The sequence below is a fragment of the Rhea americana genome, unplaced genomic scaffold, assembly GCF_003343005.1.
Source record: "Rhea americana isolate MKP2758 unplaced genomic scaffold, rheAme1 scaffold_71, whole genome shotgun sequence".
NCBI lineage: Eukaryota > Metazoa > Chordata > Aves > Rheiformes > Rheidae > Rhea > Rhea americana.
This window is the reverse complement of record NW_028186879.1, coordinates 369,818-397,120: the sequence shown is the minus strand read 5'-3', so window position 1 is coordinate 397,120 and position 27,303 is coordinate 369,818. Positions and strand designations below refer to the sequence as shown.

Sequence of the window (27,303 nt, the reverse complement as noted above, 5' to 3'; positions counted from 1 at the left end):
AGAGGTTGTGGCGTCACCTTCTCTGGAGATCTTCAAGGCCCGCCTGGATGCCATGCTTTAGGTGACCCTGCTTGAGCAGGGAGGTTGGACTAGATGATCTCCAGATGTCCCTTCCAACCTTACTGATTCTACGATTCTATGATTCTATGACTGATCAGTCCCCAGGAGAAGATGCTCCTCTATAAAGACTGGGGCAGCTGGCAGATGTTGAAACAAGTGGGAAAATAGAGGCAGGCCAGAAAATGAGGGTAAACAATAGCCATAATTTATTAGAATATCACGAAAATGTTTTAATGTTGTACCACAAAATTACAAGTGAAACTCCAAATTCAAAAAGCATAGATGAAGGGAGAAGTATTTACAGTGTTGCCGGGACAGAAAGTATCTGCACACCTATGATGTACTCTGGGGGCAAGTTTCACATTCTAAAACTTAAAGCTTGCATTGCTACATGAACACAGTAGAAAAAAATGAAACTAAAACAAAGACCAAAAGAAGGATAAAAAAGGATAAAAATTAGATTTGTTTGCAGAACAAGCATTAAAACTATTGATCACCCCTGTAAGAAAATCTGAGAAATCATTAAGAAAATAGACCATCAAACAGACAACAGAAAGGTATATATATTTTGCTTAATAATTAGAAAATAAAAAATATACAGACTCTTCCATGGCTTCAGTCAATAAAAACTGAAGAAATGATCCAAACCCACAATAGGTTTGCTAACGCACCAACTCCAGGTTGTCATCAGTCTTTGTGCTCCTCACATCATCTGAAGTCAAAAGGCACAACATAAAGCAAGGTAACTGTTCACTTCACACAGGTCACAGCTGTCCCATCATCTCGAAAGCTGAAGTTACTATGCCAGAAAAAATGCACTGCACATCCTCGAGAGATAAGGATGCCTCTCTGATTAGAAGTGTGCCATGTCTTAGACCAACCTCACTTCCTGGAGCATGAGCTAGGAGCAAATACCCTGAGAAAGACTGAGGTTTGGATCAGGGTAACAAGTATGTTCTTGGATCATCTGATTTCCAGTTAGGTGTCAGACATCGCACAGTGTTTCTTATAGTACAGTCAGCTCTGCATAGACAGGGGTCTAAGTGCAAATGGCTCTGGAAACAATTTCTTTTTGCACGCTCCTTCTTGGCAGACAGAGGCCTGGAAGCATTCCCTGACACATTCACTTGCAAAAATAGGCTCTGAGCCCTCCTCCACCACAACAGCAACAAAGGTCTCTCTCCCTCTAGGAGACTGAAAATACGAGTAATGCCAACAGCTACTGACCTTCAAATTCTCATCAGGCCTCATGCTTAGAGAGGAAATACTGTGCACAACACCACTTGGTCATTAGCATTTCATTACAAACTTCATCATTTTGGTAAAACAAACTCCACCCTACCCTCATGGAGAGCTCATGGTTCACCCACCCTCTGACTCCCACCAGTAGATTCACGTTACAAGAACAACGTATGCAGTATTTAAGCGCCGTTCTGGCTTGCAGGGGGGGAGGAAGGCTTTGCCCAAGTGCTTTTGCATGGGAGCATCTGTCCGCACCCAGTTCCCTGCCAGCAGAGCTACTGGTAGCATGGGTGGGAGGACACATGAACACAGGCTGAAGCCTCTCTGTTGCCAGGATGGGTATCACCCTTGCACACATTCTGGTTCCTCACTTGGGACCTTCACTTAAGGCATATGTCCTACGTGGGAGCTTTCCGATGGGCCGCCCATCAAGCAAGCCCCACTAGGGCACAGTGGCATGCGAGGGGAACCTGCCTCACTTGCAAAAACAGCTCTGGCCTCAGTGGAATAAAGAAATAGGACCTCTCCATAAACGCACATCCAGCAGACAAACTCATGGTATTGAAAGCGTATCCAAAGATTAAGAAATAGGATGTTTTTTATGCAAGAGGCAACAGGCACTCTTTAAAAGGCAGCAGTGTTGAGATTTACGCGTGCAGGGGAGGGACTGCAGAGCAACCTCTCGCTACAAAAACAGCATTACTTGTCCCCCCTGCCCTTCAAAACAAGTTCCCAAAGCCTGAAAGACCAGCGTTATCGTTTATTCATTTGAACACATGATAACAATGCTCATTTTTAAGTGTTCTTCTTGGGGTAGGAGTTCTTATTCTAGTAAAAATTTAGGAAATCACACTGGAATTGATTAATATAAAAAATGCAATCACTAAAGCAGCTGATTTTACAAAATACAAACATAATATTCCACAATATTGCTTTCTGTTCTCTGAGTTAGGAAGAAAGAAAAGAAGTTAGCTCCCTACATGTGTGAAGCAACCAGTGATAGGCATCCTCTGTACACTATGAATAAAAATTTGTTTTTTCATCTGGGTTGGGCAAAGAGTGGAAGTGCTAACAGAAAGCACTGCCAGTGGAAACTTCATGCTTCCAAAACTCTGGCTATAGACAATATCTAGAACTGCAGAGCACTTCTGCCATTCGTGGCGCCAGTCTTTTAAGTATCAACAGTGCTTTCATGAGAGGTTCAGCCCTCTGCAATGCCCTCTCCCCTGGTGTGACCAACAGGAATGGCTACACTGGCGGCCCCTCAGCAGGCTCCGAGCCCCGTGCTCGGGGCTGCCAGCAGCGCGCTGCCAGCAGCGCCAAGGGACAGGACTCACTAGTGGAGGGCAGCCCAATGCCACCGCGACTGCTTTTGACACCCCGATGAAAGCAAGGCGGAGAGGATGGCAAATGGCAAGCACAGAATAGTTTGGTCCCCAAACAGGAAGAGAACAGGGGAGGGACAAAAAGGCAAATCAATTGCCCAGCAGGTMGTGATTTTCAGCAACCAATTTTGAAAAATGGAAGTTGTAAACAAATAAAAGCTAACCATTTTTAGGCAAAACAATTACTTTGTGGTGTGTGGGGCGGGAGGCTGTTTTGACAGCAACTGTCCTTTGAGAAAGACTGACCGACTGCATACTACCAACCTGCTACATCACTGCCCGCTGCAGTGAGGGAGCTCACCCAGCCGTTTCACTGCCACCACCACCTGCGAGGCACTGGCAGTTGCTAGGACCCTGTCTACAGAGACCTGCTCTCGAGGCCTCCCTTCATGGAAATAACCAAATTCAGTAAAATCAAGGTCTGTCCTTCAGGACAGAACCTGCCTTGAAAGACCAGGTAGCCCATTTTTATTACATCTCTCAACTTTGACAGCGAGGGATATAGTCTCGCACTAAGCATCCCAGAAAAGGTGTCACTTCTCTAGTCCCACCTCTCCATACAGTGAAATGCTCTGCATCTGTACAAATTATTCTTATAACAATAAAGCAAAACAATTATGAAACTATTCACAAAGAAAAGCTCAAATGAATGAAGGCGTATTGTTCACAAAAGCAAGATTATAGCAGCATTTGCACGTGTTCAACGATACCTGGCTTGATCTATGTCACATGCAGACATCAGCAGGGAGGCAAAGGAGACAGTAAAAAAAATATGTATGTATATCATCCATTCAGCAAAGTCCTTGACATTATCCTAGAAAGAGGTGGTCAAATTCTGCCTTTCAGCTTACAAAATGTATAAGGGGCAGATGCAGCCACGACAAGGATGGGGAAGGAGCCTGGAGCTGCAGTTGTGTCATACTCATGTTCTCCCCTCTGGGGCAAGTCACATGAAGAGGAGGATAGGGTATCCTCACAGCCAGCTCGGTAAGGGGGAAGCAGGTACGCGGAGAGCCACAGAGAGATTTGTACTTCCCTGTGGCTGCACAGGGTTGTGGACTCTCTCCAGCTTTTTGTATCTGGTGAGGAGCAATAAGGTTGAGGAAATCATGATGGAGGAGTGGGAGATGGGGCTGAAGAGCCTTGATCCCAATAGTAAATTTGCAACTGGTAGCTTTGGGATTGGTACAAGTAAGGGCACCTTTAAATATAAAATTTGGTTATACTGAAAGGTTTTCCTATGAACTTTCTCAGCGAAAAGGAAACTGAAGGAAAATGATCCCCATCAAGACCTCCCCTTTCTTCTAAGAGCTGCCATTGAATGCCACCAAAAAAAAAAAAAAAAAAAAAAAAAAAAAAAAAAAAAAAAAAAAAAAAAAAAAAAAAAGTCATGGAAGATAAACACCGGAACAGATCCCTAAGTAAATAATAAAAATAATTTAACATTTATAAAAAAAAGATTACATACAGCAAGAAATCTGCATATTTTTAAATAATTTTCTTTGGAAACACACTTCCAGTCAGAAATCAACTCCTTCAAATCTTCACATTAAATGCGGTAATTGCTCAGAAGCTGATACCCAAGGTGGAGAAAAACATCCCTACATTTTTGGTACAAYGGGAAACTTCCCTTCTGAGTTTTCATTTTTCCCCTCATCACATCTTCAATGCTTTTCCAGAGGCTGTGGAGTGTGACGAGTTTGCATTTAAAAAAGTAGACCTCAGTTTCATGGGTTTCCTAGAATTTTGATATTCTCTCCCTGCTTGAATAGGATTTCATATAGGCACAGGGAAAAAAAGGTTTGACGGACAGTAAAGACCCAKCAGCTGGCGCAGAGTATGACTTTTCATTTCGCATACGGAATTGCAGTCAAAAAGTGCACTGGAAATGCACACACAAAACAATGTACACATTACTTTAATTCCATCAAATTCTAACCCTGGGATGATGTGTTTACTAAGAACCCTTTACTAAGAAAAAAGCCAAGATCATCAGTGGGTAGCAGGGCTGTAAGTCTCTCTTGGAAACCTGAGAGAGATAGTCCATTGTCAGGCTAAAGAATCTGGGAAATCTGGTTCCTGTTTCTGCTGCACCAGACTCCCCCGCAAGACTGTGGCCAAGTCATTCAGGAGTCTATTCCACAGCTCTCCATGTATGCGATGGGAGGAAGAGTGCTTCCCTTCTTCAGAGGAGAGCTATGCTGACACATACAGAGGTATTCAGAGGCAGTAGGGTGGAGGACATCTCGGACAGACAGCATCTACTCATGTAGGGAGAGGGGATTTCTGCAGTATCTGTTTGTGATATACTTTTCAGTACAAGTTAAAGCATAAATTTAAATCTGTGCCATTACATGGGTATAACTCACCACTGTGATGCTTCAAAAAGCCTGGTTTAGAGTGGTGTATTTGGCTATGGAAGGACATTAGAGATAATTTAAAAACCTTTCACCTTGTAACAACATCAAGGCTACACCTGCATTTCTAACTCAACATGGACCCCAGTCTCATGCTCTGAATTTCCCACCTTTCATGAAAGCCAAGCTCTGGAGCACAACCAAACGTGAATCCTAGCCATAGCACGCTGCCTTAGCATGGCTCAAGTGGATTTTGTCCCAATGGAGCAGAGCACCCCTCAGCCCCACAGAGTATCACATGCCTCATACTTGAGCACATTTTATTGATCTTTGTAGGTAGAAAGCACACAGACGAGGAAGCTCAGCCGAGGTCCACTGAGGCTTAAACTCCAAATAAGATCATAGACAAAGTCAGTAGCCTGTTTCCAGAGACAATCTGCAGTGCCACAAAGAAAACTTGTCTCAGCAAGCCAGACCTTAGAGTTTAGCAGTGTTGTTTGGGGCAGGAGGTTACACACTCTACTGGCATCACTGGGAAGCTGTCGTTGTATACCCTCACATCCTTCACCTGGGAAACGGTGTAGAAGTTGCAAGACTCTARGATTCTGTTTACAAGAGGATTTCAAGGACCCTGAGAATCTTTTCGTGCATCTCTTTCTGGTGACAGGAATACGAATCACCCGCCAATGCCAAATCAAATTCTCAAGGCAAACTTCTTATTTCAAGTGGCCTGCACTGGTGGCAATTCTACTGATTTCAAATAAAAATGGATGCATGGAAAGGAAAAGGTCCTACTTGTTTTTAGACCTGGGCTCAGAAGCACTTCTGCTAGCCCCTCTCCCCCAACTGAGTCATAGTATTAATAAGTTTTGACATGAAGAGGTAGGAAGGCTCTTTGAAATCACCCGCTCTATTAAACCATTCAAGTACTTGCACCAAATAGTTTTATGAATAAACCTGGAAACCCCCTCTTTGCTGAGTATATAGCTAGCAGAAACACTGTTCTGCATTATCTGCACATTTGCAAATGGCCGTTCACCTGACAAGCAAAGACCATAAACCTTCCCAACATTTCAAAGCAGCAGCACGCTACAAGGAGTATGAGTACTTAATTAGTTAAATACAATAAAATCATAACACCCGATACTTTAAAGAATGTAAATCTTGCAGGTGCTTTCTTAATTGGGTGAAAGCGTATGTTTGGTGAGAGCCTTTTTTGTGTGCACATGTGGTACAGCTCACATCAGGTGAAGTAACCAGCTGATCTAAGCACGACACTAGCATCACAAGAGCCGCTCCATTTATAATCAAGTAGAGTATCTGTGGGGAGGTAATTCACAGGGCTACTGAAAGAAGGACCTTTGTGAGGCCTGGTTTCATAGCAGCATTTAAGATTAACTGGCACACAGAAGCAGTTTTCTTTCTACACATCATTGCAAAAAAAGAGAGGGAGGGAGGGAAGCATATAGCCCCAGATTAGATGACAGTGTTATCGGGAGTATGCCAGAAGTGTGGGTTTTTCCTTGCAATCCCTTTTAACTGTGCTACTAAGCAAATTGCGAGCTGTAGCAACAAGGCTGGGGATTCCCACCTTWTGCTTCATTATTTCTGCATTACTGATTAACCAGATGAAACACTTCAGGTTCCCCAAAGCTTCCTTCACTGCAGCAATTCCCCAGTTGCCCTTAAGCCAAAAAAGCAGTCATTTGCAGCTGTCTGAAGCAGTGTCCRTATTTCTCTCTGTGTCTGCTGAGGCCGAGTATGTGGCTTCCACACTGTGCCATATTCCATAGCTAAAGTAGATGATAAAGCCTGTGGAAGCCAAGGGGAAAGAGCAACATTAGATCCATAATGAAACAGAAACTACTATTCACACCTAAAGATACAGGTTACATCACAGATAAATCAAGCTATCCTGACGGCTAGCTTGTAGTAGACAACTACTATCTTACTCAGAAAAGTAAAAAAAAGGCATTAACACAAGACATCATTCTTTTAAAGATGATCTAGCCCTGCCCCAAACATAGGAGATAAACCAGGGCTGATTACAGAATAAACTTCTCATGCTTTTGAAYGAGTTCATCCAAAGCTTTTGCCTTCTGTGTAGAGCCTTCTCTCTCCATTTGTGCATTGATAGCCTTTGTTGCAGTAAGAAACACCTGTAACTGATGCTAATCTTACATAATCATTTTTATCACAACAAATTCTGTCTTCTCCATGCGTCTTCAGTATGAAAAGCTCCAGCCACACCAGTTGGAGGGCAGTTCAAGTTCAGCAAGCAAAGAATGCTGTACAGCCCCTTGTGCAATGAGTAAGCAGTTGTCATTCCACTAAGGAAAAAAAGTACTGCAGACACACACACATTTATGTGGTTAAACACACATATACACATATGCACTTCCTTACTACTTCTCAGAACTCAGATGCTGTCCATCAGGAAGAACACAACCTAGATTTTCATCCAGATGATAAAACTGTCCATTAAAAGTAAAATAACAATAAAAGCCCAAACCCAAGGTTGCTCATTTGCATTTGCCTGCTCCTTGGCTCACAGTCATTCTATTGCTCCACCTTTTAACATAGATTTCTCTCAGGATAACATATATCTAACATGTCTCCTTCTTCATGTTGTCAGATTTTGACATGCAAAGGGCAATACCTTGAATACCTTGAAATTAATTATACTGAACATTTTACAAGTTAAAGAGACAACTGTCCTGGCAACCCATGAGGTTTATACAGGAGTTTTGAGTTATGGGTGACTCTCTGTCTGCCATCACATAAGGCAATGTTTTTTTTATCCTTGGGATGTCCTCAGACCAAGACACCTTGGAAAAACGTTAACATTCACAGGTAGATTTATTGAAACGAGGAAGGGAAGGGGTTTTCATGGCTTGCTATGAAAACAGGACATGAGCAAAAAGGAAGCTGCTTGGAGTTTGCCTTGACTAGGTTCAGAGCAAAGAAACAGGCAGTTGCTTCAGGCAGCCATCCCTGAATGTTAGCTCTTTGATCCTCCAAGTCTCTCTACCATTAAAGACAGAAGCTATAAAAAAAAGTATCTTGATAAAGCCTTTGAAGCCTTGCAGATCACCAGTAAGTGGTCAGGCAATCACAGACCCATGCCACATACTGATCTTCTTCTTCCCGTAAAATCATGAAAAAGGATATTATTTGCTTTCTTTTTTATATAGCTGCAAAGGAAGCCATGATGGGAACAGTGCGCAAGATGGTTCACAGGTAGTTTTGTCCTCATAAAGGTTTCACAATCCTTAAATTTAACATAATGCTTGAGATACACCACCTGAATGGGCAATATGATTACACAAGGCTGATGAGCGTCCCTCCCTARAATGCTACAGTAAATTTATGGTTAATAAACCCAAGTAACTTTGAATATATGTATTTTTTTCTCTCTTAAACTCACCAAGGAGCATCCAGACTGCAAATCGTATCCATGTCCCTATATCTAGTTGCATCATGAGGTAAACATTCACAAAAATACTCACAATAGGAAGAAGAGGCAAAAGAGGTACCTAAAAAAGAAAGATGGATAAATTACATCCACAGAATAGATTAATAGATAGGCAAGAACATCACTTCTCCTGCAAACAGAAAGTGATGCCTGTTAACAACTCTTTGGCTGCCAGATCCTAGAAAAGGCAAAGTTAGATCAAAATGCAGGATGTGAGACTGATGTGAAAGCAGCCTGCTGCACCCCATTTTAAGCAAAGTTCTGCCTGTTTTGTGGTCTGAAAGGAGGCAACAGGCAAACTTCACCTGGAATTCTGTGGGGGGGGGAGGAGAAAAAGAGGAAAATCAGTGACAACATCATGATGGGCACCTATTAAGGAAAAGAAGAGGGCAAGGAGGACTGTCAGGAAGGACTTGAACTTTATCCAGCAAGTACCAGGGCAATTAAGCAAAATATATACACCATCCGGTAAGTCACTAGATTGTGGAGTGTGTAGATTTTCTTCTCACTGAGCTGCAAAACATAACTCACCTGCTATTTTAGCTTTACTTCTATTCAATAGGGAAAAAAATATTGGAGGATCTGAAGGCAGAAGGCAGAAATCATCACAAAATGCTACATTCCACCACTTCAAAAGAAGCAAAGAAACGAATATAGCAGAAAAATCAACTTAAAAAACTCTGCAGTTGCCAACAAATTCAAGATATCAATAGGTAAAGACTAGCAGGAATTTTAACATAAAAAGGAATTCAGAATKTGAACAGATAGCAGTAAAAGTACAACTGAAAATCATCCCAGAGCTACAGGAAATATAGAAAATATACAGGAAATAAAGTAAGAGACCAGTGCAGCAGTATCAAGAGTATTTTAGTGATCTGAGAAGCAAACAAGTGATTCAGTAAAGCCTAAATGCAAGCATCAGAATGTAAGGAATAGCACAGGCATGTAGAGAGAAAATGACAAATGATAAACTATCTATAGCTAGACAGAACTACAATAGACWATAATTGAAAAGTCTGTGAATATGGTGAAACTAAGAGGAAAAGGAGAGAAATTCCCTTTACTCATAAGGGAAAGTCTGAAATGCTGTAAGCCTGTTTTAGTTCAAGCTTCACAAAAGCATTTATGATGGCCAGTTGCTCAATGCAATTATAATTAGAGAACTGGCACATGGATTAGAAAATAGAAGAATTATTTTCCTAAATCAGACCTTGTCAAGTCAGCAGGGGCAAATGAAATTTCCCTAGGGGAGTGAGGTATGTAGCTAAGAGATGCAGAGGTAATCTTTGGACCAATTATAAGCACCTCTGAGAGCTTTGGTAGGCCAGTAAGGTCTCCAGGTACTGGAGAAGGGAGATAAATTACCTATTAAAAAGAAATCCAGAAAAACAGCTGAGGAACAAACCAGTCAGCCTTGGATTCCCGGAGAGAATTTCAAGAAAAATTACTAAACACACAGGCTGTAAATGTCAAAGGATAACAAGTAGATAAAAACAGCCACTGCAGATTCACCAGTGACATATCTGATTTTTTTCCTTTGATGAAGTAGTGGCTGAGAGACAAAAAGGAGGTAAAATACGCTGAGTTTAAGGCAAAAAGAAATCCTCTGGAGCAAGTTCAGCAAATACAGTCAAGATGACCACTYCTGAATTTTCTGCTTCTGGCCACCTCTGTTTCTATTTCTGGGACTGTAAGCCCAAAATGGGCTGCAAACACTAATCTGGGAAACTCTGGTTGTATTAAAGTATTAAAATYAGAGCATTTGCTGAAAAACTGTACTAGAAGACCAGTCAAAATGAGAACAGTTTGAAGGACAGCGTTAGAATTCAAAATGATCTTGATAAATTGGAAAAATTGTCTGAAATCAGTATGACAAAATAAGATTTGCTAGATTATACTGAAAAAAACTGTCTGTTCAATAAAGAAAGGATGGTGTGCTGGGACAGAGGAGGAAAATGATAAAGTTCCTCATACTTGAAGGTTGTTAAAGATAGAAYGGTCATCCCCTGTCCCATCGCTAACAGAAGGACATGAAAATATCAGCGCTTCTGTCCATGGGGTACTGCTTGCCACAGTGCTTCTTACGCTGTGCTGTGCTCTGCAGTGAAGGAAAGAGAGCAGAGGATCTCTCTCCCTCTCAAGTACTCCACTGACATTTGAGGTTAGATGCCAAGAGGAAACCACACCCAGAGACCTAGCTTAGTTCTGCTAGGACATCCCTTTATGTCACAAGCACAGGTGCTGAGAGGTTGCAGTCATGCTAGCTGGAGAGCTCAAACCATCAGATACATTGGCAGACTTATATGGAAAAGTTTACATCAGACTCATATTCTCAGCACATTCACTTGATCTAGTCCCTTGTTCTGATACAGGCTAACATGCATTTCCTCCTCCAGCCAGCTCCCAAACAGCAATCTTCTAGCCACAGCTCCCAGGACACTCACCTTAAAGGAGAGCTTGGTTTTGCTTTCAGGCTGTTTCCATATAATGAAGCTGACAATAAGAACAAGGATTGCAGCAATAATCCATACAGTCTTTATCAGAATGCTTGGCTCAAGGGCAGTCAAGATACAGCTACCCACAATAAGGAAACCTGTAAACAGTCACGAAAACTGATTATTTTTTTAGAAAGAGGAAAAAAACCCCAAACCACAAGCAGGCAAAGCAAAACCTGAAAACTCAGCAAACGAATAGCAAACTAAGAAAAAGCTAACTGTTGAAGATATGCCTTTCCTCTTGTACACACACATATCTGTATCTATGCATTTCTTTTCAAGAGAGAAATCTAATGTTAGATTTTTTGTTACCTTGGCCCTTACAAGAGTTCCTCAAACTTGCAAATAACCAGTAACAAACCAGAAAGTGAGCTTTGCCTTAACAGTGAGTCCAAGGGCCTACCAACTGGTTCACTGCCCCAGAGCTGTACTGCCCAGTGCTTACCAATGATGAAGGTTGAGACGTTCACCACAGAGCCAGAGAATTTGGAAGGGTCTGAGTTTGGGGGACACAATATGGCTTTGAGGGAACATTTCTCCTCTTCTTCTGGCAGAAATCCAGCCTGAGATTCACTTGTGCTCACAGACTCATTGTTATCTGTCTCCTCTGTTGTTCTAGCCATCTGGTATGCCAAATTAGGCTGCTCTGGCTGATACCTAGGAAAAGGGAAATGAAACAAAGAGGCTGTTGCCCTGGCACAGGGTACTGTTTATTTAAAAGCCACACAGATAACCATGACTGCTCCCCAGATCACTACAGTTTCCGAATAGGGACACACAATGTCTACACCCTTCTGTTTCAGGGGAAATTCTGAGAAGTACTGTGGCTAGAAYGTGGCTGTAATTTCATAACTGTTTTAAGCTGGAAAACCTACTCCTTCATAAATCATATCGCTGATATTACCAACACATGTCTGGGTAACAGTAGTGAGGACTGGAGAAGAATATGGCAGCAGGATGGTCTTTTTCAGGCTATCTTTTCATCTCTGACAATTCAGCTATTGTGTTTTGGAGTTAAAAGTCAGTTGAACTAACAGCTCAGCAGATATCACATCCCAGCAGCTGCTCATCACACCACAAAACGCTATTCCTGGTTCTCAGCGCTCTTCCATTCTAGTTTCTTTTCTTAGTTTGTCTGCTGCCACATTGGAAACGAAGGGGTGAAACAAGAACCATATTTTTTTTTGTTGCATGGGTAAACAGTATCTCATTCAAGACGGCCCTGATGCACAGATAGATTCATAAAGAAAAAACACTCTTCCAACCTTAAATCCCCTTTTAAGCAGGTTTTGTTTGTGGCTCTCTGCTACAAACCTGAGCAAAGGAAAGGGCCACTACAAAAAAAACATTAAAATTGCTTCTGAGGGGATGCATCTGCAACAAGGGCATTTGTGAAATGTTGTGAATTGTGTAATGTTGTGAAATCTTTGGTCCAGCCACAGCAGTGTGTTAGTGACAGCACCTAGCATCTTAGGCAACAGTTAAACAGCTGTTTTATCAGGCAGCCAACTAGGAAGGCAAATTAGCTGTCCTGGCCACTACGAGGCAGGCTGTCTCATACAGAAACCTATGACAAGGAAAGGTTGAGCCCTGGTGACTAATGCATTGCCTGACATATGATAGACACAACAGCTTGTAAAAACAAATTAAGAAACCATTTATAGCATTATGGAGAGGCAAGGGCTGGGAAACCAGACCAAATGTAGCAAGGGCAAGTAGAATTCTCAAGCTCTGTGCAGTAAGGTAGGATGGACAACACAGGCACAGAGCAAAGGAAATATAGTAGGCCCTTCATTGGCTGACAGACAGTTTTTATTTCCATGCATTTGCTGTGAGCAAGTAAAAGGCCYACACTAGGCTCTGAATAAGTCACTGAACATGTAAAGGTATTTTTCAGTAGCATAATCTTCAAAATCACGGGTTCATGGGTAGAGTGTTGTTGCCAGTGAGGTACCAAGCCATTAAGAGACTCAATTTTCAGCTTACATTAGGGAAGCTATGGGAATTAAGCACTTGTAAAAGACATGCACTAAGGCACTGATCCTGCAAACGTATACTCAGCTTTCCTACTGCCACTAGACTTTACTACTGCTACCTTATTTCCTGGGACCACAGCAGTTCACTTGGGCCTGTGTACAAGTCTGCCAACTTTCCCTTGTTTGTAGAACCAAGCAGGACAAAGGCAAACTCAGGAATCACACAGCCCTGTTTTGCTCCAATACTGAGAACACAGCAGGAAAACACCCACATTTGCACCTTCTCACAAGAGGGAGTTTCCCTCAGGAAAGTTAAACTCCCACAGGTTTAACTGTGAGTGCAGTCTGTTCTTTGAACACCTAGAAGCAGCCAAGCCTCGGAGAACCTTCTACRCTGCTGCTCACTGAAGTTCTTTCCCTCTGCTTTTGTAGCAGGACTGTACAGACAGAAACATCCCTCAATAGCCTCCTCCCTCGACTCCCCTTTCAAAAGGCAATACAGACTGAGACTGCAGCCCCAGTGTATATCGAAGGCAATGATGACAAAGGCACCTAGAGCATCCTTCTCTTATCCCTACCTGTAGGTCTATCTTCTAGGAGACTCAAGGTATGACCACTGCAGAGGTAGACCAAGGCGAAACTAAGTTCAGAGGATTCCCTCGAGATCCAATTAGCACATTGCCCCATGAAGTTAAAGAAACAAGCCCTCCACATGCTTAGCTGGAGATGTCCACCGTTCTACTGAGTCTACAGAAACTCTGAGGGCATTTCACTGCCTTGGATGGATTTTTGCTTATATAGTTTAAAAGGGGCTATTTCTTTATCCATACCTCAGGACCAATACACATGCTGCCACCAAGGAATAAGCCAGAAGAGTCCCGATAGACATGAGATCCACAAGATCTTTCAAGTCGAAGAGAAAGGCCATAACAGCTGTGGGAAGACAAAGTGAAAGAGGGAAGAAAAATCAGTAACACTGTGGAAAATTAACATTTCAGGAGCATTAAAGACAAAACAGCTGAGGTGTGACTGCTGCTCAGGATTCAACAAGGAGCTTGAGTCATTCCATAAAGCATGACTCAGTGCTTGAATACCAAAGGCCCTGTAATGCTCTGAGCCTCACAGGGTGTCACAGCATAGCCTAACTGAAACCAAAGGAAGCATTCACTACAGTAAAAAACAGCTTGTTTCTCTTAAATGGGTGTGCTGAATCAGGTGCATCCTATAACATACCCATTACAGAAGCCAGACTGGTGTTATACACACCTCACCTAACTATTGGCAATTAACTGGCATTTAAGCTGAAGGTTTATTGCCTGAGTCTCCCTGTGCAGCACCCCAAAGAATCATCTCCTCAAATTACGCATTCAGCCCTGCAGAGACTATAGGAAACACGTATGACAGGCAGCCACCTCACCCTGGTGTCTCAGTTCAGCTGGGATGAATCCAGCCTTGTGCACACAAGGGGGACATCAAAGGCACCTCAAGGTAACAAACCTCTTCACGGGCCTTTCCAAATAAAGGCAGAGATTACCTTTCCTTATAGATTACCATGCTTACACACCCTCAATAGGCAACTATCTATTTATTGCATAGACCTTGGAAAAAGGTCTTTAGAAGAGAACAACAAGTCAACAAAGGACAGACACTATAGTCTGATATTTAAGTAACTTAACACTGCAACACCATGGCCATGTTAGAGAGCAGGGATTTCAAAGCCTGACCCACTCTCTCCTTAATGCACTGCCTTGAACTCAACAACCAAAACAACATCTAAGCCCGAATGTCAAGTGCTTCCTGGGCCTGCAACAACACACTTTGGCCCTGTGCTCTACAGACCACTCTGAGATGATCTGAAGGTACTGCAAACTAAGTTTTACTTTATCTAATTCTTTATTCCCCTTGAATCCTGATTCCACGCTCCCTGAAGAGGTGTCAGAAAAGTAGATATTTAAAACTCAGTAGGGCCTAGGCTGCCCCTGCAGGAGGCTGAAATGTTTTGTGAGAGCTTAGAGCCCAACATGACAATCTGTCAACCACTACTCAGATACAGCACATCCTTACACCAGTGGCTTATCCCAGATTTAAAGCAGCAGTAAAGAGAAAGCAGCAATGCTGTTCTATTTGCTGATTACTTGGAACAATCTGGCTATGAGAAGAAGGTAAGCTGCTCTTCTTTGTTATCTGAGAGGCTTAATTCCCATATTCTTGTGGAGTGCAAGAAGGAAGAGAGGACAGGAATACTACCAGCTGTGACTAGCTGATTAACAAATGCCTGTGCCACAGGGCCCACCTGTCTGCCTCCGGCTGTTCTGGCATCTTCAGGCCATACAAGCAGCTACATACAGGCTGTACACAATGTCTTCAGCCAAGCCAGGCCAACAGCCTCAAGGATTTTGGGGCACAGCTGGCTGCCAACTGCAGGGGGTTAATTATTTTTAAAGCCAGCAGAGCACATAAGGAATAGATGAAGGAGACTCTTGGTGTGAGATAGGATGTCAACAATGGGCTCTGAGAAGGAGCTGTGGACACACAGAGAGCTATTCACGCTCACCCAGGCCCTGCACTCACAGGCCTCAGGCAGCCAAGACATCTTCTGTGAAGTCATGCTGTGGAGTACAGTAGTTTAGTAAGGGGGGCTAGAGTAAGGCAGACTTACCTTCCCCTATGACAAGTTCATGTTTCCCTTCTACTCATTCACGTAAATCTTTTGTATCTTACCTGCAACAGCCCCTGATGTCACCGTTGCAATTACTGGAGTTTTTCTCTTCTCATTGACTTTAGCCAAAACTTTAAAGAGAAGTCCATCTTCTGCCATAGCATAAATTATTCGAGGCATCGGAAACATGGAACCAAGCAGACTAAGGACGCAGAGGGAGAAATAATCTACTTATATTACCTCATGCTGAGCACAGCCACTCAAAACAAAGCATGTTTATGGTAGTACAGACACAGATCAGGTGGCTTTCACTCACTCCAGCTTCTCCTTCAAGCACTCCCTACAAACACTCATGTTGCTGCTAGCTGACAACTGAGGTGCAKTTTCGTGATTTTAGATACCTAAAGCTAGCCATGGGGCATGGCAACAGCTTGATTTTATGGCAAAATAACCATAAGCTCTCCAAGCCTCTATGAGTTGCTCACCTAACTAAACAGATTTACATCTTCTTGAAGTAATAGATCTCCAGAGTACAGGAGAACATGATATATTCTGCTTCTAGCCTGCCCTGCCTCCCATCCAGATGGCTGTCACACAGGCAACCTGCAGAAAGACTGCTCTGGATATCATAATCCCCATACGCTCCAGAAGATGGACCCCGCAGTACCTGACACAGGTCTGCTTTCCATCCAGCAGGCCAGGATGTCTTCCAGGCAGACTATGCTTACATTTTATAGCTACCTCCATAACTTCAAGTCATTGAACTCAGACTTACATTCAAGAGATGCACCTGCTTGGTTTGCTGCTAGGACAGGAGTTTCTAAAATGATATTGGCCATGCACATCTCTGCAGCCTATCACAGGATGAAACCCTTCTGAAGTCAACAGGTCACAATTTCATCTTTGGACTCAATGCTGCTAATAATGCAATGTGGAGCTGGGGAAATGAATGAAGGCAGGGAAGCTGAGCAAGAACTGAGTCCTGACATATGCCATTTAAAAAGGAGCTGGAGATAGGCATTTGCCTTGAGAAATATTTAAGAAGAGCAGTGTCTTACCTTGTTGAAAGTGCACACAATGAACCAACAGCCACTGCATAATTGGCTCCATCCCAGCCTACATATTTAAAGGCATTAGGTAAAGGGCTGTTGGTATCCAGCCGATAGTAAGGCATCATGAGTGTGAGGGCAGCTGACACACCAAAATAAGCGACAAAGCAGATGAGCAGAGATGCCACGATGCCAATGGGAATAGCCTTCTGAGGGTTTTTTACCTCTTCACCTAGAACAAAGAAACTGAAGGATTCAAGTAAAAGACAACAAAGAACTTCATCCCAGTCTAACACATGCTGGCTGGACCTTGCAAAGGCTCTGTGAGCAGTGAAGCTGTAGTTCACCTGTACAGAGCTGCATACTGAAGATGGCCTTAAGGATCTACTTCACATATGTCATGAGAGCTGTATGCTCCTACTTCTGTTGCTCCTGTCACTTCTCCTAACACAACATTTGTGGAGGCCTTGTAAACTCAGTCTGGAATAAAAGCAGTCCTTACTCCAAACCAGGTTATTTTTATTTCCTATTATTCCTGTTATCCCATTGACAGCATGATCCCCAAAACAGTTCAGTAGTCACAACTGATGGAACAACAAATTATCATGCAGTCGGGGGGCAAACACTGGAGTGAGAATTTAAGCTAGCGCCTCCACAAAAGCTGTGAAATTGTGAAAATCAGCATCATAGGTGCCCAGTTCTAAGGAAAATCAGAGTTTGCACAGCACCTTATGATCATATCAAATTTTGAAAATCTCTCTTAAAAAGAGGACTTTCTCCATTTTTAAGGAGAACTTTGGACAATCAAGTTGGGATGAATGTGTAAAAACACCACACCATCAAAATTCAGGCACTGATTAGTTAAGAAATAGTTTTGAGCATCCTCCTCCTCCAGAGCTGTTCTTGACTCAAAGCCAAGAGCTTCTGATTTTTGCTATTTCAGAAGGATGAGCTCATAAGGAGGGAGGAACTAGACCCCACAATGACCCCATAACTAGAGCCCATAAATCAAAAGCAGATGGATGTGCTTCTTTTCCAGGGAGAAGCCCTAGGGTTAGTTGGAGTAATGGAGCCAGAGTTTCTCAAACTTCTTGAAACAAGAAGCAGTACTGGGTTATCTGTCTTTGTGATGATCTCCTCCTCCTCCTAGTCTGGCTTTGAAGCAATTCAGTTCTTGATGAACAGGAAAGTGTGGAAACTCATTCCCTTCTCCAAGGACCTGAGATTCCTCTAAGCCAGGAGAAATGAGCCACTGTTGAAGGCTGCTCTCTCAGAAACCTTGGAGATCTTCAATTTGAGGAACTGCTTTAACTTGCAAAATCCTCCTCAACAATTTCCTCTTTCTCTGGCTCTTTCCGTWCTCCAAGCCAAGTGGAACACCTTCAGCTGGAGGCACTTAACCATCCTTCTTCAGAATAGCTTGTTGATTAAAGCATCATCTGGAGTTAGAGGTTCAAACTCTGCCAGTCATATGAGGCATCTGAACATGGGTTTTCCCAGGTACCTAACTGGTAAAATAGATTGTGTTTCCTGTGGGGTTCAATCAGGTTAGTGTCATCAGCAAACACCTGTGGAACTGGGCCCTGCAGGCAAAGTAAAAGGGAGAAAGCTGTTTTTGTGGGTTATAAGGTTTAGTTGCTGGCCACAGCAGCTATAAGTCAAAACTAGGTAGAAGTCAAGCACAAAGGGACTTGTGACATATTTAGCACTTTGAGAATAAGGAGCCAGCTGAGTCAAAAACGTTTTTGAGGTTGAGGTTCAGAGGGATAATGAATGCAGTGTTCTTAATTACCTATTACCCAGTGTTACCCTGTGTAACATTACTGAAAGCCAGTCTACCAGCAAACAGGTTCATAACAGGAATGAAGACATCCTTCATCTTACCTGTGGTGGCAATACAGTCAAATCCCACGAAAGCATAAAAACATGTGGCTGCCCCTGAGAGGACTCCATTCAATCCATAGGGCATAAACCCTCCAACACCGTAAAGCTTTCCTCCCTGTGTTTGACTAAAAGGCATGGCACTTGGTTAGAAGACATATTGCCTAACTGGGAACAAGAAGACTATTCATTCACACAGTTCATAGCAAAATCCAAAGTTGGAGTTCAGACGAGTATTTTCTCCTTTTCACATAGCCTGCAAACAAGTATCAGGCAAAATGCTAAGCCCTACCCATTACTGAAATTTGGACTCCCCTGCAACAGCCTTTGGAGTGCATTAAAAAAAAAAAAAAGCTTCGTGATTTATGCCCATATGCCCATCACCCACTTTTTCCAAAATAAAAATGTCTTGGCTAAGACATGGAGAAAATAATAAAGATTAAATTATCTCTCTTAATATTACCATGTGCATGCACATATAAACATTTACATGGGTTCATTATTTTTGAAAAAGTACGGCATGCTATTCTGAAAAATGAAGACAGAGAGATTTGAACTATATGCTTTGCACCTAACATGGACTCAGGTAAAGTGTACATAACTACACACCAGAGAGCAATGCAGGATGCTTTGACTGTCTAAAACGCACTCAGTCCTGAATGTTGAACTCTCTGTGGCAAGCTTATATCCAAACCCTCCCTGAAATCCTGACGGAGGAGAGGAGCCTGCATCCCTGGTTGGGGCAAAATCTCTTACACATGCTCAGACTGTACCTAAAGCACAATATTAAGTTAATGAAACACAGTGAATGTAATAGCTTGTCTCTAGAAACATGAAATGGTGGCAGCAAGACAGAAAAGTGTCATTTTTGGACAACAATAAGTAGGAAAAATCTTTTCCCTGAGTACTGAGGATGAGAAATATGGGACAGGAGAGTCCTGAACGTCAGGAAAAAAACAATATACTCTTATATTTCAAAACATGACATTACTCTTCATCCAAACATGACAAAAACATATCCCATTTGTGTGTGCAGGCAGAATTGCAAAATACTATGTAATCTTATTAACTTAATCTATTAATAAGGCAGGCAAATGCCTTGAGGGGTCTAATCCAAAGTTCATTAAAGTTAATAGACAGGCTCCTACTGATTTCAGTGCACTCTGGATCATGTGCCTGTTTTGAGTCACATGTGTATAAAATATCCTTCAGTTCAAGTAATTCTGGTCACTGAAAATTCAAGAAAAAGAAAAATTCAATTAAATAAATGTAAATCCTAGATCTGCAAGTCTTATCAGGTAGAAGCGTCTCAGTTCTCTTCACTGTAGAAATTAACTGAGATTTAGATGAAAACTCGCCTGTTATTTTCAGAAATAAATAGCTCAGACAATCCAAATGTGGATTACTCTGGAAATGATAATAAAGTGAAATAACCCCCTAGATACATTTTACAAAAACAACAAGTGTTATAGATGACAGTGCTACAGTTACAGTGAAATGCTACTGTACTAATTGGTAATTGCACAAGACAGCGTTAGGGAAGGAGGAGAGATTTTTCCTACAGAAGCAATTTATTTGCAGGAAAAAAGTTCACAGCAGGTTGAATTTTGCAAAGGCTCAATAAGTGGCTTGTTTGTATTCAAGCCAAACTGACCCCTGAAACATGTACCAATCTCTCCAGCTAGTGCCAAACTGTGCTACCTTGCAGGCCAGCCCAAAGGGTTTAGGTAGTAAGGATTGAATGGAAGTACATGGAGACATTTAAAAGCCAGAGCATACAGTCTGTGTTGCACAGTCTCAAGCGAAAATGAACAGCCCTGCATCATCAGCAGCCCTTCTAAGCTCCTTAATTTTGGCCTTGTGCAGGAAGAGAGGATTTTGGCCAAGCAACAAAACGTCATTAAAAATGGATTTCTGATAAACTTGCTGCAATGCACTAAAATAATCTGCAACTTGCCTTCCATTTCACTGGCATGAAGCATTTAGGACAAAGTCTTTAAAAAGTATAATGGTGCCTCAAGGATCTTGCTCAAGTGCCCAAAGGAGCTACACAGCTATACTTGGCAATGGTTTAAGATTCTATGACTATAAGCACCAGAGCCAGCATGATGCAGCCTTGAGTATGAGGTTATACAAAAAGCTCCTTTTTTCTCAAAAAAAGGAATATTAGTTGTGATGTTGGAAATGGTCACTTATCTAGCAGGACCTACATTCAGACTATATAACTCCTTCCAGCTTCATCTGATCAGCCTAGCCTGCTTTCACCAAACTCCACTGAAACCTGCCTTGTCCCTCAAGGCAGTGAAAGTGACGGTTAAGAAGGGAGCAATCCTCTTCACTGATACTCTAAACAGTTTTGAGGGAATCACTGCACAAGCCATCCCATAAACTTGCTATTGAAAATGCATCAATTTTAGAGCTGAGAAGGAAAGATTTAACCTACTTGTCTCCGTAAATGCCATGGCTGACGTTGTAAATGTCCTGTTCAGTCAGCTGCCAGTTTTTAATAGATCCTTTCACGAAGCCTGACACCATGACAAAGCCGAGAACAAGAATGTTGATGCAGGTGAACACTTTGTTCACCAGGGCAGATTCCTTCACTCCAAAAATTAAAAGCCCTAGGAAAAATGGCAAACAGGCAGTCAGGTATTTCTCCACCAGCAGCATGCACAGGGGGGCCATAAAGATAACTGAGTTACAAACAGGACACCTCAATTCCTGAAAACGTAGAGCTGCATTAACGCTGTGCTCTGCCCAGATTAATACACCTTGTCTCCCCATAAAGCCAACTAGCCCAAGTTAGAGCCAGGTAGGTTAAACATAAATTCACCTGTAAAGACGATGGGGGCTCCAGCCCACACATTACTACTACCCAGCTTAACATACCATCACACACAGCACTTCCATCTAGTGTCTATCCCAGGTAAAGCGCTTTGCTAGTACAGCTATGCTGCTTCCAGCAGTTTCAGCCCTAGCTTGAGTCATATCACCACACTACACTGCCATCTACTACAACTCCATCCAGAGACCACAACTACAACAAACTCAGGGCCTTGAAGGAAGCATTGCAAGTGATTTTTCATGAAGAAACATTGTCTCAGAGGTCTTCGCTAAACGTTTAAGTTACAAAAGACATTCAACCTTCCTTAGGAGCAGGAGATAATGTGATATTACCCCAGCAGGGATGAAATACAGCAGATCAGCTACCTCCAGTACTTAAGATATGGAAAAAAGTGTCATCCTTGGAATCCTGCTCTCATTTAAATCAGTGGGATTTYTGACAGTGACCTCAGTGAGAGCAGGAATTCAGCCTGTGGTCTTAAGGATGTCCATGTGGATAACAGTATATTTACAGGCATTGGCAACCAAAAGCTTTTTGAGGCATAACTCAGCTTCTCAGAACAACAAACTGGTAATTCAGATTTGCACCTCCAGTACCTGGTTTTTAAGAACCTCTAATTAAAATCAAATGTGACCGCTGAGAGAGAAAATAAAAACATAAAAAAAATCACAAGAACCTAGGAGAGGAGAGTAGCACCGCATGTTGCCCAGAGTGCTCACCCAAGGCTACACTTCCTGCTAGTGGTAATATTGTAGTACTGCCTTCTGGGAATCACAAAGGTGCATGAAAAATATAATTTTTAAAAATTTGCTCATATTTGGCAATGTTTTGCAAGATGCAGTTGGAGTTGGAGCAGTAAAGGCTCAAAAGGGTTTAAAATTTACAGATTTTCAAAACTTTTTCCTAATTCTGATCCAAAGCATTGGCGTATTTTTAGAAAAAAGGRAAAAAAAAGAGGACCTGATTATTTTCCACACATTTATTTCTCTTAAGTCTTGCATTCACTGCTGTGAACTAAAGCCCATACATGTTTCCATGTTTGACATTAAAAAAAAAAAAAAGTAGTACATGAGGTTCTTGTGCAATAAGATTTGAAGAGGAAGGACCAAATTTCCATATCTGATTGAGGGCAACAAGTCACCTTTTGCTTCCTTCTTTCTTTATATGAAATTTTATTTAAGGTTTTAAAATTGACTCACAAAAATATCTAGAATGCTTCCCTCTAAATAGATGTTTACAAACAGTATATGCCCAGTGCTAACTCCAGGGTAGCAAAACAGGTCAATCCAACACTTGGAGCAAACAAAGAGCTTTTAATAAAGTGTCCGAAATAAATGAGGACTTTGTGCCTATTCCAAAAGCAAACAATGAAATTACAGAAGAGGAAAGTCCAAGACTCACAAACCCCTCCAAGGGGGTTACCTGTTAAGATGAAGATTATGACCACAGCAAAGATGTCTGGGTATTTCGCTAGCACTCCAGGAGCATCCATAGTCATGTATTTTTTACAAAAATCTTCAATGTGCTGTCCTATGATTTCATCAAATGTTGCACTCCACGCTCTGGCCACACTAGAGGTTCCTGAAAAAGGACAGAAATTATGTAGATCACTTTTCATGGCTGGCACACACTCCAAACAGAGGCACCTTGTACTGCTTTTTACCATGGCAGGCCTCAAAGCACAAGATGACAGAAAGCAAGTCTGCATTCATTTCTCAGGGGCTAGTAGCAGATTTTCCTCTACAGATCCAATGTGGCCACACTGCATCATAGATTCCAATCTAATGTACAGCCAGGCTTGGGATCTGCATGCTTCCAGATCACATGAACAACAGCCTGGGACAGTACAAAGTTCCCTATCATTTTCCAGCATTCACCCTCCTGTGGACTCAGAACTTAGGCTATATTCATGCCTAGCATGTGCTTCAATGTTAATGTAGGTGGTAAGACAAAGACGCACACTTAGTTGACAGGATAAACAAATCCTTACAGAGATTTAGCTTTCCCAAAATTTCATTCTGCCTTGAGTTATAGCCTAGAATAATATGTTCCTTATGCCCTCTAGCAGCCTTCACTTCCTCAAAACATTGTAATCTCTGCTGCTGTGGATGTTCGAGTCTCTTCTCATGCTAGCACAAATCACTAAATATGTGTCTACACCAGGGTTACTACAGCCCAGCCAGAGAGACTTCATATGAGGCAGTCTAGCTTCGGACAGTGCAAAGCTAGAGCACCAGAGCCTAGATTGCAAAACTCACCTCACCTATACAAATAATCTACTCTGGCAATGTATAAGTCAGCTCAGACTCTAGTGCTAGAGTATCTGCGCAGGATCAAATCACACACCTGACTCAAATGAAGTGTCTGGATTATCTGAGCATAAGTCATTATATAGCAGGACCCTAATGCTAATTCTAGCAAGTGACTTGACTCCTCCCTGCAGTAAGCATTAAGACTACCCCCTCCACAGCCTACGTTTCCTATGTCAGGAAAAAAAAATAGGCACAGCTTGCTGGGTTGAGGACTGAACCTAGGTCTCACAATGACCAAGTCTGAGACATTATCTGGGCCAGAAGAGCCATTTCTGAGATCTGAGATAGTAACAATGAAGAGATATCACCAAAGAGTGACAGGATTGTACAACATAAATAGATTTGGGTAACAGACAGCCTACTTCTCCCTCCCCATTTGTGTTATAGTGGTTATCTTTATACTAGCAATGTCTATACAGTACACTACATATAACAGCATCAAATTGCATGATATAATTACTACAGTACATAATTGCCTGACTAAAACAGGAGTTGGTTTGGTTTTGGTATGCAGAGCAATTCTTTAGAGGACTTTGTCTAGGTCCATTTCTGCCTAGAACAGTTTGTCCTGACACATTCAGTAGTGTGAAGTCAGAGACTGGATCTGATACGGGCAGGTTTTCAGGTTCCAACTGTGGCTCCTGCAATTGTTTTAAACAATGTCTGTGCTTATCCAGAGTTAAATCCTCTTCAGCAATGGACTGGCATCACCTGCAGTAAAATCAGGAACATTCATCATGCCAATCTGGCTTTTCAACAGTATAAAGATAAGCCATCAATCAGACATGTTTGCATATTGTTCTGTTTGCTGAAATGGAGAAGTGCATAGTGTGAATGTACTTGAAGAGATGGGAGAGCAACATCATCAAGCAGCAAGACATTTAACCTTGAAAAAATCCAAAGTTATTGTGTATCACACTCAAATTGTTCAACTTACTTCAGTGCAATTCTAGGAAGGAAGCTATTTCTTTAGTTCTATTTTTTTGTTCTGCCTGTAATATTTCATGTTCTAGGACAGGAACAACCAGCTCCTGTATTCTTTATACTGGATGTTAGTTGCTCGGAAGTCAGTTCCTCATAACTATCAGCAGTTTATACTTAACCCTCTGTAACCAACATCCTTGAGGGCATGGGGGGAATCTGACATACTTCAAGCATTGGAGACACCTGAGTAATATCTTATTGCTATTATAGAAATAAGTGTGTTTCTAAGATACTAGACCATGCAGTCAACCTGCATCCAGAAGGACTGAATAGTTCTGGGCCAGCACAACCTTGCCAGAATCAAGCTGGCTCCCATCTGCACCACACAGCCCTCAGAAGGGTGTAGAAGCTCCGGTGCAGACCTCCTGCTCTCGCTCATTACAGAAACAGGTATGGGCTAGGACRGGACCCTTCGCCTGAACAACTGATATTCTGCAAGAACGCTATTACTCATACTTCTACCAGCTCCCCCCAGCTTCCCGCTCTTGAAACATTTCCCTCAAATCTGGCACAATCCCCCAAAGCTTCATTGCCCCAGAACAAAGTCCAGACCAGATCCTGGTCCTGAAAGCCTACTTCCTTCCAGTCTAGGTGACCACCAACTAGTCACACAGCCACTTTCACATGACATCTACCTCCAAGATCCTATACCAGTTTCCAGTCCTAAGCCAGCTCCAAGGTATCTCAGCCCAGCTAAGCCCAAACCCTATCAGACAGGGTGGGAGGAAGCTGCCTTGCGCATGCCTCTCCTCTTGGCATGGACTCCTACTCCCAGTCCAAGTCGCTTAGTTAATTACATGCTGCAGACCACAATTCATCACCRCTACCCAGTACTTCTCATATTGCCTGGGCTGAACAGAAGTCACAGAGCCTCAGTGTGAAAAATACCAATTGGCCACATCCCTTACATATAGACGCAAGCTCTCACTGCCTTGGCTGGTTTCAAYGGCACTGCTCTGGATTTTCTGCAGCATGACTGAACACAAATTTGGCTGCCTGCCTTCTCTCAACCCCCAGCTCTGAACTGCAGAGTGTGCTTGCCAACATATCTTTCCCTTCCACACCCCTGAAGCTGGTGGGAGTTATCCTTGCTCACAAAAGGGGCAAACCAGCGTGGGTAAATGGGCTGCATAAGATAAAGAACAGACTTGCTACAGCTCATATTCCCTTGGGAGTTTCTTTTCTGCTTAGCCACCCTTCCTTCAAATTATGAGGAAGACAGTTGTAAACCTACTTTGTTGTCACAGGATTGAATTAAGAGTAACAAAGTTGTGTAACAGCACATTCATGGATACCATCTATCTAATTTTTGTATTTCCTGCCTTATGATAATATATTAAGCAGTCAGTTCTAAAGTAACAGCTGAGGTAGTAGTTCAAAAGCCATTATGAGAGGACAAAAAAAATCTAAAAAATATCAGTCTCAGTCTAGATCCTGTGAGTGTAATATTATATAGGTAAACCTTCTCATTGTGCATTTGGCAGAATCAGGTTTGAGGATGCTACCTTGGCCTCTCCTCAACTACATTACTCATTTGGGTTGTCCAGTATCAAGGCAGGAAAGGTCCTGTAACTAACCAGAACAGCATGGAGAAGACTATTTATCATTACYATTCTGGTCAGAGAAGATAAATCACTAAGATAGCTGTTCTATTTTTCTACATGTAGTCTAAGCAGAGTCCATTTTGGAAATCTGGAGCAAGTGTTATGCTTAGTTTGTTTAAAAACTATTTTTATCCTCTGCCTGCAGTGAACTTGACTCATAAAAAAATCACTGGACTCACATTTCTTAAGGAGGTGAGTTTAAATGACTCTGGCTCTTCCTCTCATTTCTAATTTAAAAAGAAAAGGAGCAAGAAGTTTCAGGTAGCACAGAATTGAGTCTGCACCATCTCAGACAAGCAGCTACTCCATCACTATACCAGTCTGGATACGATCTTACCCTCCTGTCCCCAGCACCATGGGAACTAATCTCCAGGGTAACAGCTGCACATTCCATAAAATCCAGTTAAAAAAAATAACTCTCTTTAATAATTCAGATGGATATTGTTTTTTATTTTAACCAGTAAGTCTTCTCTCTGAACTGACAAGTTGCCTTAATTATAGGCATGATGACAAGCAGCATGCCCAGAACATGTTTGACGAGACAGGAGCCTCACAAGGTTTCATGAATCTTTAATTAGCAAAATGTGGTTTAGTTTTTATGTATCAGCTGAGTTGTACATCGCATGCTCAGACCTTCATCCAAGGCCTCTCTTAGTGGGAGTTAAGGACTTAGAAGGGATTTATTTTGGACCTTTCAGAGCCTGTGAACCTGCAACTCACCCTTAGCCTAATTTGCAATCACTCACAAGAAAAAATTCTGCTCTTCAGGTACTTTAAACAGGTTTCAAAGGCACTAGAAATTAATCCATAATCAGTCAGAAGCACAGCTTTTTAAAGTACAGAATGTGTAAAGGCATTTTGCTGTCAGCTGCTTCTTCCTTAGGRAGAAGAAAGAAGTTCTGTTTCATGACTAATTTTTAGCAGCCTCTCAGTCAAGGGAATGCCAAATGGATAATGTGGAAGTTCAGAGGAAGTAGCTGCA

General features: G+C 42.2%; 1 protein-coding gene across 7 annotated transcripts in view; it reads right to left on the bottom strand.

Moving 5' to 3' along the window:
• Positions 1-243: 243 nt before the first annotated feature.
• The window catches only part of SLC7A1 (solute carrier family 7 member 1), a 55,322-nt gene continuing 28,262 nt past the window's right edge, over positions 244-27,303 (bottom strand). For all 7 annotated transcript variants that reach the window (XM_085321815.1, XM_085321813.1, XM_085321810.1 and 4 more), the window contains 10 exons: positions 22,844-23,002; positions 21,023-21,197; positions 18,583-18,707; positions 16,708-16,930; positions 15,712-15,851; positions 13,821-13,923; positions 11,460-11,671; positions 10,964-11,112; positions 8,472-8,580; positions 244-6,856 (listed from right to left, as the gene is read on the bottom strand). In XM_085321815.1, coding sequence (XP_085177941.1) covers positions 6,747-6,856; positions 8,472-8,580; positions 10,964-11,112; positions 11,460-11,671; positions 13,821-13,923; positions 15,712-15,851; positions 16,708-16,930; positions 18,583-18,707; positions 21,023-21,197; positions 22,844-23,002 — 1,505 coding nt within the window. In that variant the 3' untranslated portion in view covers positions 244-6,746. The remainder of the gene's footprint in view (positions 6,857-8,471; positions 8,581-10,963; positions 11,113-11,459; positions 11,672-13,820; positions 13,924-15,711; positions 15,852-16,707; positions 16,931-18,582; positions 18,708-21,022; positions 21,198-22,843; positions 23,003-27,303) is intronic.